At 28.9% G+C, this 16,710-nt stretch overlaps 3 protein-coding genes and 1 long non-coding RNA gene across 8 annotated transcripts; 2 read left to right on the forward strand and 2 right to left on the reverse strand.

Annotated features, from left to right (window-relative positions):
• Positions 1 to 46: 46 nt before the first annotated feature.
• Positions 47 to 5,865, forward strand: LOC105667532 (protein FAN). Of its 2 annotated transcripts, XM_067347286.1 has the most exons (17): positions 64 to 204; positions 315 to 408; positions 746 to 979; positions 1,147 to 1,339; positions 1,421 to 1,606; positions 1,749 to 1,820; positions 1,912 to 2,120; positions 2,215 to 2,377; positions 2,749 to 2,903; positions 3,161 to 3,339; positions 3,445 to 3,576; positions 3,715 to 3,921; positions 4,027 to 4,303; positions 4,511 to 4,741; positions 4,841 to 4,929; positions 5,201 to 5,452; positions 5,608 to 5,865. In XM_067347286.1, exons 3-17 carry the CDS (start codon positions 753 to 755, stop codon positions 5,700 to 5,702), a joined length of 2,667 nt encoding a protein of 888 aa, XP_067203387.1. In that variant the 5' UTR covers positions 64 to 204; positions 315 to 408; positions 746 to 752; the 3' UTR covers positions 5,703 to 5,865. The 2 variants fall into 2 exon arrangements, with proteins under 2 accessions (XP_012214793.1, XP_067203387.1); XM_012359370.2 differs by lacking the exon at positions 315 to 408 and having other exon boundaries at positions 47 to 204.
• Bmcp (uncoupling protein Bmcp mitochondrial) lies at positions 5,805 to 12,729 on the reverse strand. 4 transcript variants are annotated; one of them, XM_012359367.2, is made up of 8 exons: positions 12,244 to 12,729; positions 11,627 to 11,712; positions 11,362 to 11,509; positions 10,687 to 10,966; positions 9,996 to 10,114; positions 8,023 to 8,083; positions 7,864 to 7,953; positions 5,805 to 7,662 (listed from the first exon to the last, which is right to left on the reverse strand). In XM_012359367.2, the coding sequence occupies exons 2-8, from the start codon at positions 11,697 to 11,699 to the stop codon at positions 7,537 to 7,539; spliced, it is 897 nt and encodes a 298-aa protein (XP_012214790.1). In that variant the 5' UTR covers positions 11,700 to 11,712; positions 12,244 to 12,729; the 3' UTR covers positions 5,805 to 7,536. The 4 variants fall into 4 exon arrangements, with proteins under 4 accessions (XP_012214790.1, XP_012214792.1, XP_012214791.1 ...); XM_012359369.2 differs by having other exon boundaries at positions 11,627 to 11,765; XM_012359368.2 differs by lacking the exon at positions 12,244 to 12,729 and adding an exon at positions 12,088 to 12,237.
• Positions 12,730 to 12,738: 9 nt separating this feature from the next.
• LOC105667490 (uncharacterized) lies at positions 12,739 to 13,971 on the forward strand. Its single transcript, XR_001099934.2, has 2 exons — positions 12,739 to 13,584; positions 13,693 to 13,971. It is a non-coding gene; the product is annotated as an uncharacterized lncRNA (long non-coding RNA).
• A 101-nt stretch (positions 13,972 to 14,072) lies between these two features.
• LOC105667489 (probable RNA-binding protein 18) lies at positions 14,073 to 16,255 on the reverse strand. Its single transcript, XM_067347573.1, has 5 exons — positions 15,796 to 16,255; positions 15,443 to 15,543; positions 15,034 to 15,244; positions 14,774 to 14,850; positions 14,073 to 14,696 (listed from the first exon to the last, which is right to left on the reverse strand). Exons 1-5 carry the CDS (start codon positions 15,799 to 15,801, stop codon positions 14,483 to 14,485), a joined length of 609 nt encoding a protein of 202 aa, XP_067203674.1. The 5' UTR covers positions 15,802 to 16,255; the 3' UTR covers positions 14,073 to 14,482.
• Positions 16,256 to 16,710: the final 455 nt, after the last annotated feature.

Below are 16,710 nucleotides of genomic sequence, written 5' to 3' on the forward strand. Positions count from 1 at the left end.
TAAGATGACCAAAGATAGGTGACGCTGAAACCAGCCCCTACTTTTTGAAGAGAGTATTTGCACTTCCTGAATTGGATTAAGTGATTATGTGCTATCATATAAGTATAATTTTCACTTATCAATATTGTGCCTATCCAGTTTGATATTTTAATTATGAAGTTTGATATATGAGTTATTTATTTATACAATCATGGAGAAAGAAAGGTGTGTAGAATATTAATATATTTTGAAAAGCTGTTGCAGAGAGAGAGAGAGAGAGAGAAACTTTTTCCCTCAATTTGATTAAATTTGTAAAATTGGTGCTTTTGCTGCAGAAATCTATTTAATGAAGATTGAAGGAGGAGAAAAAATGAAAAAAAGTGTTAGATCTTATTAAATTAAAAATATTGTTTTAAGTATTATTTATAGGTTAGTTTTTTGTAAATAAATTATTGAATGTAAGCAGAAAAATGTTTTAATTCTGCACAATGTAAATGTATTCGGTTTAATTGTATTGTTTTATATATTTGTATTATTTTTATGTATATTATAACATATATATCGTAGTTTACAATTGGAAAAAATCCTAACCTTTAAATGCTATGACATGTCAATAATTCTTAGTATAATATATTTTGTTTCTATATTCAAATAAAGTTTTTTTATACAAAAAATATAAATTTTGCAAATTTTAATCAATTGATATATTTTTCCTGGTCGATTAAAGTATTGCAGTAGATTTAATTATTCAATGAAATGGTTATAGATTTACAATGCTTCTTTTGGAGCCAGGAGAAATATTTTTTGAAGATTATAGTGGTCAGATGAGCAAGTTAGATGGTTCATCTTGTGAAGCTAAAGTATGGATGGATGGAAGATTAAAATTATGCTCAAAATCTTTGGTATTTGTAAATAAAGATATTAATCAACCACTAATCAAGATTCAATTTAAAGAAATTACATCTATTGAGCAATGTGTATCAAGCAACAATATAGCAAAGTAAGTTTATATATATATTTGAATATATTCAGAAATGCAGAAAATAAGGAAAGATATGTAAAATTTAAAGGGAGATATTATAAAAATTGAAAACAGCTTAGTCTTTATCTAACTGTCTTTGTATTTTGATAATATTATTATTGTGTATTTATTTACATTTGTTTCAGTAATATGATGTCAGTGGATTGTAAACAACATGTGGAAATGCTAGAGAAAAATATTTTAGCACCATACAAATTTATACATCATAATTGTATTTTACACTTTTGTTTTAATTATGCAAAAATAGAAAATTGTCTTCCACAAATTTTGCAATTGCATAGAGCAGCGAGTTTAGTAACTGCGGAACAAAATGCTATGGTAATATACTTTTCAAAACGTTTTTATAGAGTGCAGAGAATTACATTAAAAATTACGCTAATTACATTTTTTATTTTAAAGATTATGGCTATTGTACACTCTAGACAATCTCGCGTGTCTTTTGACACGTCATGGCTCGAAGATTTGTATGAGCAAGTGGTCTTAGAGACGCAAGCGAACAAAGTATTGCCACTTGTAATAAATCCGGGCAGAGTGTTACTGACCACCTCAAGAATTTATTTTCAGCCATACAATAATATGGATCAGGTAATTATCACTTATATTAATATAATTTCCATGAACATAATTGCTGTAAAGAAAATTTTTATTGAAGTTTTATATGATGGAGAAGAAAAATTTGGAATTTTATTTTGAATTTTTATTATTCATAACACCTGTTGATTTTCAGCATCCTGTCCTTAAGATTCAACTGAAAGATATACGAAATATTATAAAGAGGAGATTTCTATTGCGACAAGTGGTAAATATATTTTGTAACTGAATGCTTTATTATAATATACTATATTTTAATGAAATATTAATTATAAAAAAGTTATATAATTTACTTACAGGGTCTTGAAATTAAATGGACACGACAAATGGATAATAAAGTCGAACATTTTTTTCTGTCATTTCAAAATCAAGATGACAGAGACAAATTATATGAAAATTTACTTCAACAATCAGTGGTTTCTTTGGAAGTTATACCACAAAATCAAATGACAATGAGATGGCAAAATGGATATTTATCAAATTACGATTACATTTTATATGTAAACAGGTGATTTACCCTGAACTTAGGAATTAATTATTAATTATATTTTACGAAAAAATTACATAAAACAATGCATCTAATCTGTATTACATTGTTTCAGTTTGGCAGACAGAACATTTCACGATTTAACACAGTACCCAGTATTGCCTTGGATTATACAAGATTATACTTCCACTACATTAGATTTAAAGGATACCAATGTTTATAGAGATCTTTCAAAACCTATTGGCGCATTAAATCCTATTCGTCTGGAAAGGTTAAAAGTATGTATATTATATGTATAAAATATAGAAAAGTACAAAAACCATTAATATTGTGGAAAATATGCAATTTAGAAAAAATGTATTTTTTGATAATTACTTTAATATTATTATATATAAAATAATGAGAGGAAGCAATATTGTAAAAAAACAAATTATTTTAGAAAATTTTATTGCATTTTGTAAAATTGCGAATACAAAAGCTAATATAACTGAAAAACGATCTGTATAAAAGTTTTTTATTTTCTGACATGGACTTCAAATTTGTAATATTTTTTAAAATTAATTTTTTATGTTACTGTTTTGTATTAGCATTTTTTGCGAAATATATTGAATGTTAATAATTTTGTTTCATATTTTCCATTTTGTTGCAGGAACGATATTCAGAAATGTCTGATCCAAAGTTTTTATATGGTTCTCATTACAGTGCACCAGGTTTTGTACTGTTCTACTTAGTACGCAAATATCCTCAGTACATGCTCTGTCTACAAAACGGAAGGTTTGATCACCCAGACAGAATGTTCAACAGGTATGACATATTTTTTTTTTTAAATCTTTTTGATACTTTTTTTTTGTTTTCTAACAACGATAATGTAACAGCAATGCATGAAACGGAAAAATTTTTCATTCCTAAAAAACTAGAAAAATGGATTACGTATTTATTTCGTAAGAAAAGGCAAAAATAATATAAGAAATGCTTCAAATATCATAAAAGTGCATAATTACTCTGTCAAATGTGCAGAAACGATTTTATGTTTCACTTTTACCAACAAAAACACCTAACAGTATAGCCGACGTGTGGAAGAATGTTTTGGCGAACATGTCTGACTTTAAAGAACTAATACCGGAGTTTTATGATACGAGCAATAGTGGTGACTTTCTAGTGAACAGTTACGGTATCGACTTTGGTTATCGACACGATGGCACCAAGATAGGTGATGTGCAACTTCCTCCTTGGGCGAAAGGTGATATTTCACGTTCATTTATATTTGTTATCAATATTATATAACACAAAAATATGAATATTTAATATCAGATGTAAATCAATATTTAATTGGTGTATGCTTTAGATCCATCTGATTTTGTACAACAATTAAAAAATGCCCTAGAGAGCGATTATGTTTCTCAAAATCTTCATCATTGGATCGATTTAATTTTTGGATATAAACAAAGAGGAATTGAAGCTGAAAAAGCTGACAACGGTAAAAATTCGATTCTTTTGTATACATTTTTACAATACGTACAGCACGAAAGTAAATAAAATTAAAACTAAGACATAATTGAAATATACAAATTAGGACTGCTTCTACATCATGTACATATTTTTGTTCTTATTGCAGTATTTTTCCATTTGTGCTACGAAGGAGCAGTAGACTTGGACACTATACGAGATATAAACGACAGACATGGGCTTGAGGTGCAAATTATGGAATTTGGTCAAATACCAAAGCAAGTTTTCACCCTGCCTCACCCGAATCGTTTGACATCAGCTCCAAATCTATTGCACAGCGAAACATTATTGACATCGCTGGAAACAACGACTTCAGGTGTAGTGTCTTATATTCTTTCTTTCCAGCTACACACACGCACGCGCGCATGTCTTTACACAAGCGCAATATGACGTAGACTAAATAATGTTTTTAATTTTCCAGGCAATGCATGTGTAAAAGAAAGATCACTTAATTTCACAGAGTTAGTAGTGTTTCAAGCGCACAAAGACTGCGTCAGCAGTATTGTACGAAAAAATATGAGAACGAGTAATGAAATCATATCAGTAGGACAGGATGGAATGCTTAAATTGTATAATATAAGCGAGAGAAAATTGACACGTAGCGTTACCTTATCCTCGTTGTCGCTATCGTCTTGTATATCGTATTATACACCGTCGGAACGTAATATTCTTGTAGCAGGATCATGGGACAATACCTTGTAAATATGACAGTAATCAAATTCTGTGCACAATTACAATAGAGATGTAAAAATATTTTTATCTCTTAAATATTATCTCTGATTTTTCGTGACTCTGACATGCATATAAATTTGGAAAATAAATTCGCGCGTATTTTATTTCGTATATAATATGAAACAGATACAGTTAAGTGTATTTCTAAATTGTAACGATATGATTCTTTACAGGATATTTTATGATATTGAATTTGGCAGAGTAATCGATGTTTTGCAAGGGCATGAAGATGCGGTGTCGTGTTTAGCGTGGAACGCTACATATCAAGTCATTATATCTGGATCGTGGGATTGCACTGCAAAAGTTTGGCACGGATACACTTCCGGGTCAAAAATTAAACCTACAGACTGCTTTATCGCGCAATTAGATCATGATTCCAAAGTAACTTGCATTAATATATCGAGGTAAGTCATCGTAGGTCGTAATAGATATAAATAATTGTATATAATTGTGACGAAATATAATTTTAAGATTAACTTCTATTAATAATATGTGAATTATAGTGATGACACTATGTTGGTATCCGGTACAGAAGATGGCGAATTATGTTTGTGGAATATGGATGGTTACAATTTACAATCCACCATCAAAGGCAAGTATTTTCTTTCACATGATCATCGGTAAAATTTAAAATAATTACAAAAAAAGTGCTTATCATGTCAAATTGCCAAAGATGGTTATGCTAGGCAGTTTTAATGTACATAATCTTTTCTCGTTTATTATTCATCAGGCTAGAATTATATCAGCTGTTAATTTGTTTCTATAATTTTGGTATCTATAAACGAAAAACGTTCCTTCAATCATACTTATATTGAAAATGAATACTTAATGCACGGAACAAATATTATTTTTAATTCTTACAGGCCATGCATGTGGGATAAATGCAATAACGTTCGATAAACAGTGCAGCAGTGTGATATCATGTGCAGAAGACAAAATATTAAGTATAATCGACATTCGAACGAGCACACAGATATATTCTGTTAGTTTAGAGAGTGTACCATTGACATTAACGTGGATGGGAACGTTCCTACTGATAGGCGACATTGATGGAAATCTTAACATATGGAATCATCAGGGAGCTATGTTTGTTTCGCAAATACATTGCCACGATGGTAAATTGTGCTATTACGATAATATTTATCTAGAAATTTACTGTACGATAGTTATAGATATTATGTTTGATTAATTTCTTTTATTAAGTTATTTGTTTTTTTTTATAAAACAAAAATAAATTTATTGTTAATTATGCTGTACATTTTTTTTTCAGGGCCACTTTGTGCGTTAGCTGTGTCCGCTGATGCTAACTTGATAATAACAGGCGGGAAAGACAGAAAAGTTATCGTGTGGGAATGCCGCAGTTAATGAGACAGTATTATTAATGATCACGGTTAGCATATGAAGGAAATTTTATGGAAAAAGATATACAGGGCTATCATTTTTCTAGTAACAATATTTTATTACTTGTGTGTTATATATATATATATATATATATATATATATATATATATATATATATACATATATATGTACATATACATATATATATATATATATATAAAAGGATATTAGAATTTGTATATAGTATAAATAATAGAATCCACTAGCTTATATCACAAATTTCTGAAATGTGTATAATTCATTGAAAAGAAGCATAAAAGGACTTTCTTTTTAAACTGTACATTTTATATCTTTCGAGGTCTTTTTTTCTTTTCCTTGCAAGATATAAGTATACATTCCTTATATTTTAAGAAAAGTATAATTGAATATATCTTTAATGCAGAGCTGCACACTTTCTCGTTCTTCGAGAAGCGCCGAGAAAAGGGCTAAGAGAATGTTGGTAGAGAATGAAAAACATAACTAAATTATACTTAGAGACAACTGAACAAACTCCTCACGATCGCTTCTCATGAGTAGCGTCAATGGAATTGTTTACAGTCGGCCAATTGTGCAGCTCTGCTTTAATATTTCTTTGTTGAAACACAAGCTTTCACATAGTAACATTAAAATTCTAATGTTATTTATGTAACGTATTCTACACATGTAGTGATATGTAATGTTACAATCCGTCTTTCCTTTGTGAAATAATATTTTTAAACTATGCATCAGTCTTCCTATATTAACAAAAAAATAAATAATTTTTTCAATAAATTACTGTAATATCATTGTGTACGATATAAAATTGTCAATTTGTGAGTGATGATCGCAAAATAGACATCATTTTAAACAGACATCAACTTAAAACTGATAAATATTAAATACATAATTTTTACTATTATATACAGAGTGAATCCAATGTCCTGCCACGGTAAAGATGGTAGTGAGTAAAGAATAATAAAATTAGATGAAGTTACATTTGTATGTGTAATGCGTTATTTCGCATAATTATTACATCAGAGAGAAATTAAAATTTTGAGTTCGTTGCTCATAGCGCGATAAACATAAATTATAATTTTAAGTTTATAATTAATGTTAAATTCAATACTTTATGTCACAATATCAACATTATACATAAAGATAACAATAAGAATGAAATTTTCAACCATATTTGACATAGATTTTAAAGGAATCTTAAAATGACTAGCATATGCTAGAAACATGACAATAAACGTAAAAATATTGAAAAAATAATTCAATATTGTATATGTAGACAACAATGACTAGTATTGTACAAAACATTCCGATAAATCAAACAGAAATCGCAAACTTTTATTTCTATATATGACGTTTTAATACTTTGTTAAAATATCCATCTATTGATACATTTAATAACTTTCAACGTAGGATCGAATTTATATGTAAAAATTTTGAGATAATCAAAATAACATACATATAAAGAATGGTAAATAAATTTTTATCAGACTGTAGTTTCTACATATTAATACCAACTAAAAATATGTGGAAGTTAATATCTTCGGAAGCTCTTGGACTTATCCGATTTCCTTCTTTTCTCTTACATCTATTTCTACAATTACATTAACGTGAAAAGATACTTTGCTTTGTTTGTGTGTTACTTATTTCACATCGCATTAAGGTAACTAGTGCAAACACGTCAATTTTCTGCTCAGCAGATTGTACGCGACTCAGATTAGCAATGCTAGATAATGCTAAATGCATAATACAACGATAGGTGATGAGAAATGTGTCTTCAGATCTTATTCTGATGAAGAATATAAATATTTTGATATCCGCCGATATATCACGAATGGCCTAACTGTTTTAACTGCTCGTAAGTAATAAAGAATATAATATTCCATGGTCCCATTCTAAACCACGTCGGGACAAAACCTTTGTACAGTGCTAGAACCCCTTCATTCTTAATCGTCTACATGAAACATAAAAATTCTTTCTTAAAGAATAATTAAAGATTAATATAATACAAGTCATATATTATTCATATCAAATTGGAATATAAATTTATATCGCGATCTATTATGTAAGAAACAAACCCTAAACTGATTAAAAACGAAACAAACATATATGCAAGCTTGCAAAATATAAATTTTTTATAATTAAAGTCATATACCTGAAGCAAACAATCGATACTGCCATTGTAAATGTGTGACGGAGTCTTACTGCCAATGATGTACACTCTCCTTTGATTCATCAGCCGCGTCTAAAGAAAGAAAAGGACATAGTTAAAGAAAAAAAAAATTAATCACGTTATACAAACATATCTACTTACGCGAATGACGTCTATAGGCGTTGAAGCTACAGCACTTCCCATACTAGCTATAAAACTCGATCTAAAAAATATAACATCATTGAGACACATTCAAAGTTTATAAGCTTATTCTCCCTCTCTTCCACATAATATTCAAGAGTTACATTCTTCTTATTACACTTGTTTAATTATAAACATTTACTTATTTTAAATTTGTTGGCTCTTTTAGCATTAACATCTGATTTATTTCAAGATTTTAGACTATAATATATCAGATTTATACGATGGGGAGCAAAATTAACCCTTATCCAGGCATTATAGAAAGTTAAAAAATGTATAACATTATGTCTGCGATAATGGTCAATAATTCGATAGAGCAGAAGCATCAAGTACATTTCCAGATACAAACAGAAATAAAGGTATAGACAAAACAGAAGTTTGTCTACAGCAGGAAAGTTAGAAAGTTATGCGGCGTATATAGTTAGTAACTTAGAATTCCCAATGTTCTAAGATGCATAAATGCTAACCAAAAAGCCTTTATGAAGTAGATTAACATGTATAATCATCTGGACAATTGTCTTAACAATTCTTGTACTAGACACAGAGTGCTGAACACAGCGTCCGTGTCAAGCCTCTCTAGTCATCTCAAAAGCCGTCTATCGCATGTGTCCATATGCATGACAATGTCAAAGGACCTGGAAATAAAACGTTTCAATTTTAGGAGAGTTTTACTCCTTCCTCGCAATGCACGCAACATTCGAAATACAAACTTCGAAAATCGCGCAAATCTCTGAATCACAGGCAGTAGAAGTCTAATTAAACTGGTGGTTGTTCTCATAATAGAAATATATCATCAATTGAGTTGGGTGTAACTGAACATTAATTTGAAATGTTTCAATGTTTGATGTTTGAAAATTTGAATATTTGAATAATTTGAAATATATTTCGAGAAATACGTTGATATAGATAGATAAAAATTTTTTATTCTTCAATTTATCCCAAGCGTATTCTAATTCATTCAGCTTGATATTGTCAATATGAAAGATTAAATTAAAAAGTTAACATTTTAATTTCTCGAATATAATCTCCGATAATTTATACATCAACTAAAATGTATGTTATTAGATATGTGTTATAACCGTGTACCATATATAAAAGATTTCTATGTAAGCTTTATGAATTGCAGACGTATATCCAAATTATGTGGTTAATAAAATTCTAATAAAAATGGAAATTTAATCGTTAAAATGTATAATGTTAAAATCTAAAAAATTAAAACGGAGACAAATCACATCTATGCTTAAAAGATAAGCAATTTCTAAGTACATTCAAAAAATCACACTTCATAACAAACACACAACTCTTGTTGCATAATTTGGAGACATGTATTAAATGTAATATAATTTTTTATTTTTAATGAAGATTATTAAAAACGTTTTATATGCACGCTCCCAAAATAATTTTTGAGTATCTTCTTACTCTTTATATTTTATAAATATTGCATGACAATTGCGTTTCTTCTTTTTAGATACACAGTAATATTGCACTGAAAACTTTACAATAAGTATTGCTTGGGTTTTTTAATAATTTTGTTTTATGCGATGTCATATATTTTGTGTTATTAAAGCTATCTCACATTATAAAGTGTAATTTTACTGATCAAATTGGAAATATTCCATTTTTTATTATAGATATTTTTATGCTGTAAATTTATGGTATTTTTTGTTAGAAGACATGAGTTTTACCTGTCCGGATAAGGGTTAATTAATACTGACAATTATAATACTATAATAAACAATACACGTACATTAATAAATCTGAGTGTAATTTAAAAATGTTGATGATGAAACCTTTGGTTTTTCATAAATTTTTCGTTAAAAGGAATAATTTAGTAGTTATCATAAATTTGAAAGTAGTTTGTTGCGACAGTAAATATGCAAATGTTCCAAATATTGTGAATAGAATATTTACGTATAGTAATAGGGAAAACTTACACGAAATGATTACTAACGCTGTCTCCTAATACATTCATACATTTACTTTTAGTATAGTCATATATAGGTAATTCTACAGCCGCAATAACAGCCGCTCGTTGAGCGGTCGGTCCAACACCCTACAGAGAAGAACGAAAAAGATTAATAAAAAAAATTAATCTTTATACATACATATTTTTATAGGAAACCGTTATTGATAAAACCATTCATTGGGAAGAAAAAAATTTAAATAGTAGCTAACAAACTAAAATATTCTCTCCCTCAAACTAAAATATTCTTTTATTACAAACTGCAATAAATGTAACTTTTTAACAATTGCAGTCAACCCTTTAATGCAGAAATTGAATTTGCACGTTTATAAGCCTTCCTTAATCTTTCGAATAGTTTATTAAGTAAGCAAAAATTTATTATTATAACGATAATAGAAAACTGTAGATATAGCTACTTATATATCGTTGCATATATGTATAGATTTTTTGTAATGTAATTCAGAAACTGACAATTGTGTCTCAAAGTTGCTATATACGAAATAATTATACTTCTTATATAGTTTGCAACATATCAGACTAATGATACCTCTTAGTTTGGTTTCTAGTATATCTATGATGTTTGTCTGATTTTCGCTTCAAAACACGTGATCTCTGGGACAGCTTGTATATGATAAGATAATCCACTAAAGAGTATTCATTACCCTCCAAAGTCCACGGATACCTTCATGTCTATATACATCTTGGAAGCAAGTTAACAATGACATATTTTTTTCGTTGCCAGTGACTTGCATACGAACTTTTACTACATCGGTAGGATTAGCCATTGCACTTGACATAGCTCCAGCTAATGCTGCGCAAATAATATTTATTGTTACTAAATCACCAGTTGCCCATGCATCAGTTACAGCTTTTTTAAGAGAATAATAAGTTCCAAACTTTATAGTTCCATATGTTGCTTGTCGTAAAATAGCAGAACTAATCCTAGATAATGAAAAAATCAATGTCATTAAAAAAGTGAGAATATATTCAAGTCTTCAAAAGAAGTATTATCTTTAAATGTTAATAATATTATCATCTTTCAGTAATTCAATATCTTTAAAACCATGTAAATTTATATCTTATATAAATTTATATATCTTTAAATCATATAAATTAAATATTAATAATACTACAATCTTTCAGTAATTCAATACCTTTAAAATCATATAAATTTTAATATACATTTTTAATATAATTTTTATTTTCTTCAAATTTTTGTTATCTTCATATTTTGGTTAAAATTTCTGTCAAAGTACTTGATTATATAATTTCAAGATTTTATCAAGTGCTAGACTCTGATGTCAAATAATATAGTACCTTTTTAATAAAACACTCACCCAGAATATAATCCTTTAACTCCTTCTTGTTTAGAAATTTGGAACAAAGCATCAGTCATACCAGAATATCTTAAACGCGCAAGCTTCTGATCATACTTTTGGCCTTGTACTTGCAAGCGTGTTTTCGTCGTGTCTAAAGGAAAAGTACCTAAAAAATAAATAAGATAAAAGTTATCCTTTTTTTCTATCCAAAGCACTATTTCGTAATCCAAAGCACTATTTTGTGTAATACAAAAACTATTATTTTTCTTAATTATTTACTTACACAGTTCTGCAACAATTGAAGCTAAACCTCCATATACAAAAGGTCTCCAATCTTTCCAATTTCTCTCTCCCATCACCAGTATTAATCTATTGCAAGCAATATAACTGTTAGAGTCGTAGTAAAAAAGACAAGTCCATAACTTAAAAAGAAAAGTAAACAGAGATCAAATTTATTTCGCTTTTTCTTCTTTCTAAGTATATTAATATCACAGTAAATTCTTTGTATGATGCAAAACCAGTGATATATTAATAAAAAATTAAGTATACGGTTATATGAGAGGTTAGCTTTTGAAGATTTTCTACACTATATAAAATATAAAGTACTGATAGATGTCTAACAACCAATTCATAATCTTATAATTATAAACACCACATATTTCAATTTATAATTATAATTACATATTTAATAAACAATTTAAAGATAAATATTGCATTTAAAATTAATATTAAGTGTTAATATACCTGCAGTCGTTATTAAATGTTTCGACAATTTGGATTTATTACACAAAATTGTACGAGGCACACACAGAAGAATTTGGAAGCCGTACTTTTACGTTCAATGCAATTACAAATATAAATCAAATTTTTTTTATCTTTAGAAGTATTTCTTCAACATACCTCCTTTAGGCAGGTTTTTTAGCACCAGATCTTCGGAGTGTAGAATTTACACTGTAGATCAGTGTGGCCAGATTTATAACGCTGAGATGCAAGAAGCAAGCAGCATGAATAGAGGGGATATCTCAAATACCCGAGATAAACAGAATAAGCATCAGCCCTTAGATTCTTTCTCTCTCGGTACAGAATCATTTTCAGCTAAGATTCAAACCAAATGGTTTGAGCTAAAATTTTTGAGCTTGGCTAAAATTTCAGGTGAACACCATTACCAGTGGCGTAGCTAGGAAAGAGTTTTGGGGAGGGCTATAGCTTTAATTTGTTACAAATTATCACTATTAATTAGACACATCTGCACGGTATATTACCCACACTTAGCGCGACCCAGAGCCAACGACGGGGACGTGATGGGTTCTGGCTCCATTTTACTTTTTTTTGTTTTTGAGTAATTTTATTTTTTTTTATTTTTTATTTATTATTTTTATCTTTTTTTTGTTTTATATTTATATATATATATATATATATATATATATTTTTTTTTTTTATATAATTTTTATGCTATGCTCACGACTTTGTTCATTTGAGTTTGATTTTAAAAACCAAATTTTATATTTAAATTAAAACAAAATTGTAATAGAACTGTGAATGTTTTTTAACATTGAAATTTTTAACATTTAACAAAAAAATTTAAACGTAGAATGCCAATTTTTATATATTATACTCGTGTGAAGTTAATGTTATTACAATCTATAATTGTATTCGACGATTCTTTTTAGTTAAAAATTTATTAAGCAAAATGTCATCATCGACATGTAGTTCCCGATGAATGCTCATTAAAGCAAGACCAGTAAGTCTCGTTTGTCCAGTACTATTTCTTAAATAGGTTTTTAATCTTTTTAATGTTGAGAAGCTGCGTTTGACTGTTGCTGTAGAAATCGCTAAAGTTGTTAATATTTGCAGTAGTGTGTGCAAATTGGGCAAAAGTCATTGTCGGATCTTTATTGTATAAAAATATTAGATTTTATTTCCACGGAAATAAAATAACTATAATAAATAATAGTCGGAAACTATATTAAACTATAATAAAATAAGTCGGAAAAAATATAAACTCGATGAACTGTAAAGGTAGTAAAAGATTTTGACGACTGGACTACGAAGGAAAGCGAGGCATACGTTTCTGAGTGAAGCATATTAAATGCGTGAAACAGCATATATGACAGAAATTCACTTTTGTGATCAGCTATGAAATTATTAAAATTATTAAGAATTTCGGGGGGGGCTGCAGCCCCCACAGCCCCCCCCCCTGGCTACGCCACTGACCATTACCGTTCATAAAATGTTATTATGGTAGTTAAGGATTGAATATCATATTAAATAAAATTAATGTATGATGAGAATGATAGTTATATTAATTTGAGGCATGCTATACAATGAGAAAAAAAATATTTTTTACAGAAGATGGAAAGACAGTGTTGATCAATGTAGATAGCAAATCTAACGACAATATATTCCAGCATCTTATAAGAATAGCAGAAAAGCCAAAAGAAATATTAATCAAAGAAGCTGCTGTTAAAGAAAAGAACAATCCAACAAACTTTGGAGTGGGTTGTGGAGCTGCTTACATATGTCATGTCTCAGGACAAGTATCATGTCCAAACGTAGTGCCTTTGACAGGTCACATGCGTGTAAAATTCATATGTGAAAGACTACAGAATAAAGAATATGCAAACTTAATTATTAAGAGTTCTTGTAGAGATATTAGAATCCCATTTGTTACGCGTACATTTGTATTCTTGTCAAATATGAACAGTGGAAATAATTTGCATACTTAAAGATTTGTTACAAAGCATGTCGTACATGTTTTTATTACAAAAGAGACTTCCATATTTTATGAAAATACACACGTCAGTAGATATATATTAAGCACTACATTACGGCTAACTTAACATATTCGGGGCTCTAATACATTTCATGTATTTGTTCGTTTATATAGGAATCAGTGTATTTACCTGTCTGCAATTAAAAAATTATAATTTATCATTTTCATCGCTTATGAACATATGAGCATTACAGCACAAAATATATTTTTGAATACAGTAGAACGGAACGTTTAATGGACAATATATAAAAAAATATAGATTATTTATAAATAATATAAATATTATGTAATCATGAAATAGATATGATAAAATAAGCTATTGTTTGTTAAATAAAATAAAGAAAAAAATACACGTAGATATACGAATTATCTTCTTAATTTATGACGACTGTATGGTTTATTATGATGGTGATAACTTCCACGATTATAACGTGTTGAAGTGGACGGTTTTTGATTTTCTGCTTTTTGATAGAGATGTATAACTGGCGATCCTTCCAATGGTTTGTTCAGCTCAAACTCCTCTTCTGATTCTTTCATCAATTTAAGTTTCGCTTCAATTGCTTGAATCGCTGTTTCACGGCTGCAAACAAATGGTTTTCATATAGATTACAATTAAACATTTTTGTTATTTATTTTTAAAAAATACAAAGTTATTACCTTATCTTCTTATCTTCCTTCTTTGCACCAGCTAAGGCAGGAATATCTATTTTTGGCTTTGGTTTATCCATTTCCGACTAAATAAAAAATTATTTTATTTTTTATGTTTGGTATTAAAATAAAATGCTTAAAATAATATGTTAAAAATTAAATATTAATAAAAATGATAAAAGTTTAATGTTTTACAAAATATTGCATAATGCACTGTATTATAGATACTCTGTTTACAGAAAATTTAGATAGTTATAAATATATTATACCTCAGTAACACTGTGTGCCCATCTCACAATAATATTCTTAGCTCCAACTTTTAAGTTATGTAAAGCATCTTTTGCTATTTTGGCATCTTGAATTGTTTTGTAGGTAACAAATGCATATCCTCTTGGTTGACCAGCTTGAGGTCCAGATCGATGAAATAACAGGTCGAACTTTTCGATTGTGCCATATTTTTGGACAAGTTTGAGGAGTTGGTACCAGTTGACAAAGAGAGAAAAAGAGTTAATTTTTTTATAAATTTTCTAACATAAATTAATAAACTATTCCATTTATTAGAATCAATATGTTATTTTTAAAAGTATTCTTTTAAGATACTGACTTTACCAAAAAGATATACAAAAATAAAGATAAAATAAAAGTTCTATAAAAAGAGATTACAATTGCGTAAATACTTACTCATTAATTCTTAAATCTAAATTGCCTACCCATAAGCGTCTATCCTCAACTTGATTTGATTTTATGGGTTCTAATGGCAAAGGAACTTTGTCGGCTGGCTATAAATGACAAACATTATATTTCAACCAATTGATCTCGAAGAATATCAGTTTTAGAGTGAATAAGAAGATAGTTAAGATACTTTATTTTAAAAAAATCAATTTTGAACTGATATTAAATTAATTTTAAATGTTTTTTACTATAAAGCGTCTAGCTGTTTTAATCGTCATGCTAATTTATATGTTATTATTTATTAATTATTCATGAACGATCATATATACATCTAACCTGTTTATTAAAATAAACCTTACCTCCATTCTAACGAGGTGAGTGGGATGGGCTAACACTATCGAATTAATACCGAGAAACCTTAGTTCATCGATATCAATTGGCAATTCTAATTAGTAAATGAGACATCAGTCTTTGGATATCCTGTTTCTAACATTTATGAAGCTTCACAGGAGCAAAAGTTCATTGCTACAGCGCTTATAACATTTCGTAAAAAATTCGTCAAATTTGAAGGAACGGTACACTGTCACATTCGAAAGATACCTTCCGAGCGTCAAGCGACCATAAAAATGTATAACAAACCAAGCATTTCGTATAATCTGACATTTTACAAAAACTTCCACTTATAACTCTCATATAATTAATTCAGTATTGATTGATATTGATTTATATATATTTTTTTTTTCAATCACACAGTACCGTAAATATAATTTACTATTGAAGACCATTACGTATACAGTTTTTTGAGAGCTGCATGGCTTGAGAAATTGCTGTACACTAATGCCTCTCCGACATATTGCGGTAGAAATAAAAAACAATGAGCCAAAACAAGTACAGACGGTAACAGTAAACTTCCCGGAGTATCTCCAAGGAATCAGATGTGAACGGGTGCCAAATCTGTCAAACGTCAAAAATTAAACTGCCAAAAATTAAATGATTGTTGCCGTGTACAAATATATTGGAGAAGTAGAGTGTGGTCATTACTGGTGATAGACGATAATTTTTTATGCTGATTTATATGAAAGTTATAATTATAGGGAAAAAAGTCCGACGAAGATAATTAGAAGAGCGCACCTTTTAGACTAACCCTATCAAAAAATATTAGTTTGGTAAGACAAAAGCGAGCAAGGCGAATTTCTCGCCTCTGCGAGCTTAATATAAGTTGGGGAAAAACATAAACGGAAACGAAGACGAGGCACTTAATGATGGGTCTTTAG

Source organism: Linepithema humile, chromosome 1, assembly GCF_040581485.1.
Source record: "Linepithema humile isolate Giens D197 chromosome 1, Lhum_UNIL_v1.0, whole genome shotgun sequence".
In the NCBI taxonomy this organism is placed as follows: domain Eukaryota; kingdom Metazoa; phylum Arthropoda; class Insecta; order Hymenoptera; family Formicidae; genus Linepithema; species Linepithema humile.

Bases quoted from the DNA above. Each gene is read 5' to 3' on its own strand.
- LOC105667532 (XM_012359370.2), top strand. The intron at 980-1,146 runs GTAAGTTTATAT...CATTTGTTTCAG, and splicing joins TCAAGCAACAATATAGCAAA to TAATATGATGTCAGTGGATT. The intron at 2,121-2,214 runs GTGATTTACCCT...ACATTGTTTCAG, and splicing joins TACATTTTATATGTAAACAG to TTTGGCAGACAGAACATTTC.
- Bmcp (XM_012359367.2), bottom strand. From the start codon at position 11,699: ATGGGAGAGAGAAATTGGAAAGATTGGAGACCTTTTGTATATGGAGGT. The intron at 11,510-11,626 runs GTAAGTAAATAA...TTTATTTTTTAG, and splicing joins TTCAATTGTTGCAGAACTGT to GTACTTTTCCTTTAGACACG. The intron at 7,663-7,863 runs GTATATGACTTT...TGTTTCATGTAG, and splicing joins GTATCGATTGTTTGCTTCAG to ACGATTAAGAATGAAGGGGT.
- LOC105667489 (XM_067347573.1), bottom strand. The intron at 14,851-15,033 runs GTATAATATATT...TTTTTTATTTAG, and splicing joins GGGCACACAGTGTTACTGAG to TCGGAAATGGATAAACCAAA. The intron at 14,697-14,773 runs GTAATAACTTTG...ATTTGTTTGCAG, and splicing joins AAGGAAGATAAGAAGATAAG to CCGTGAAACAGCGATTCAAG.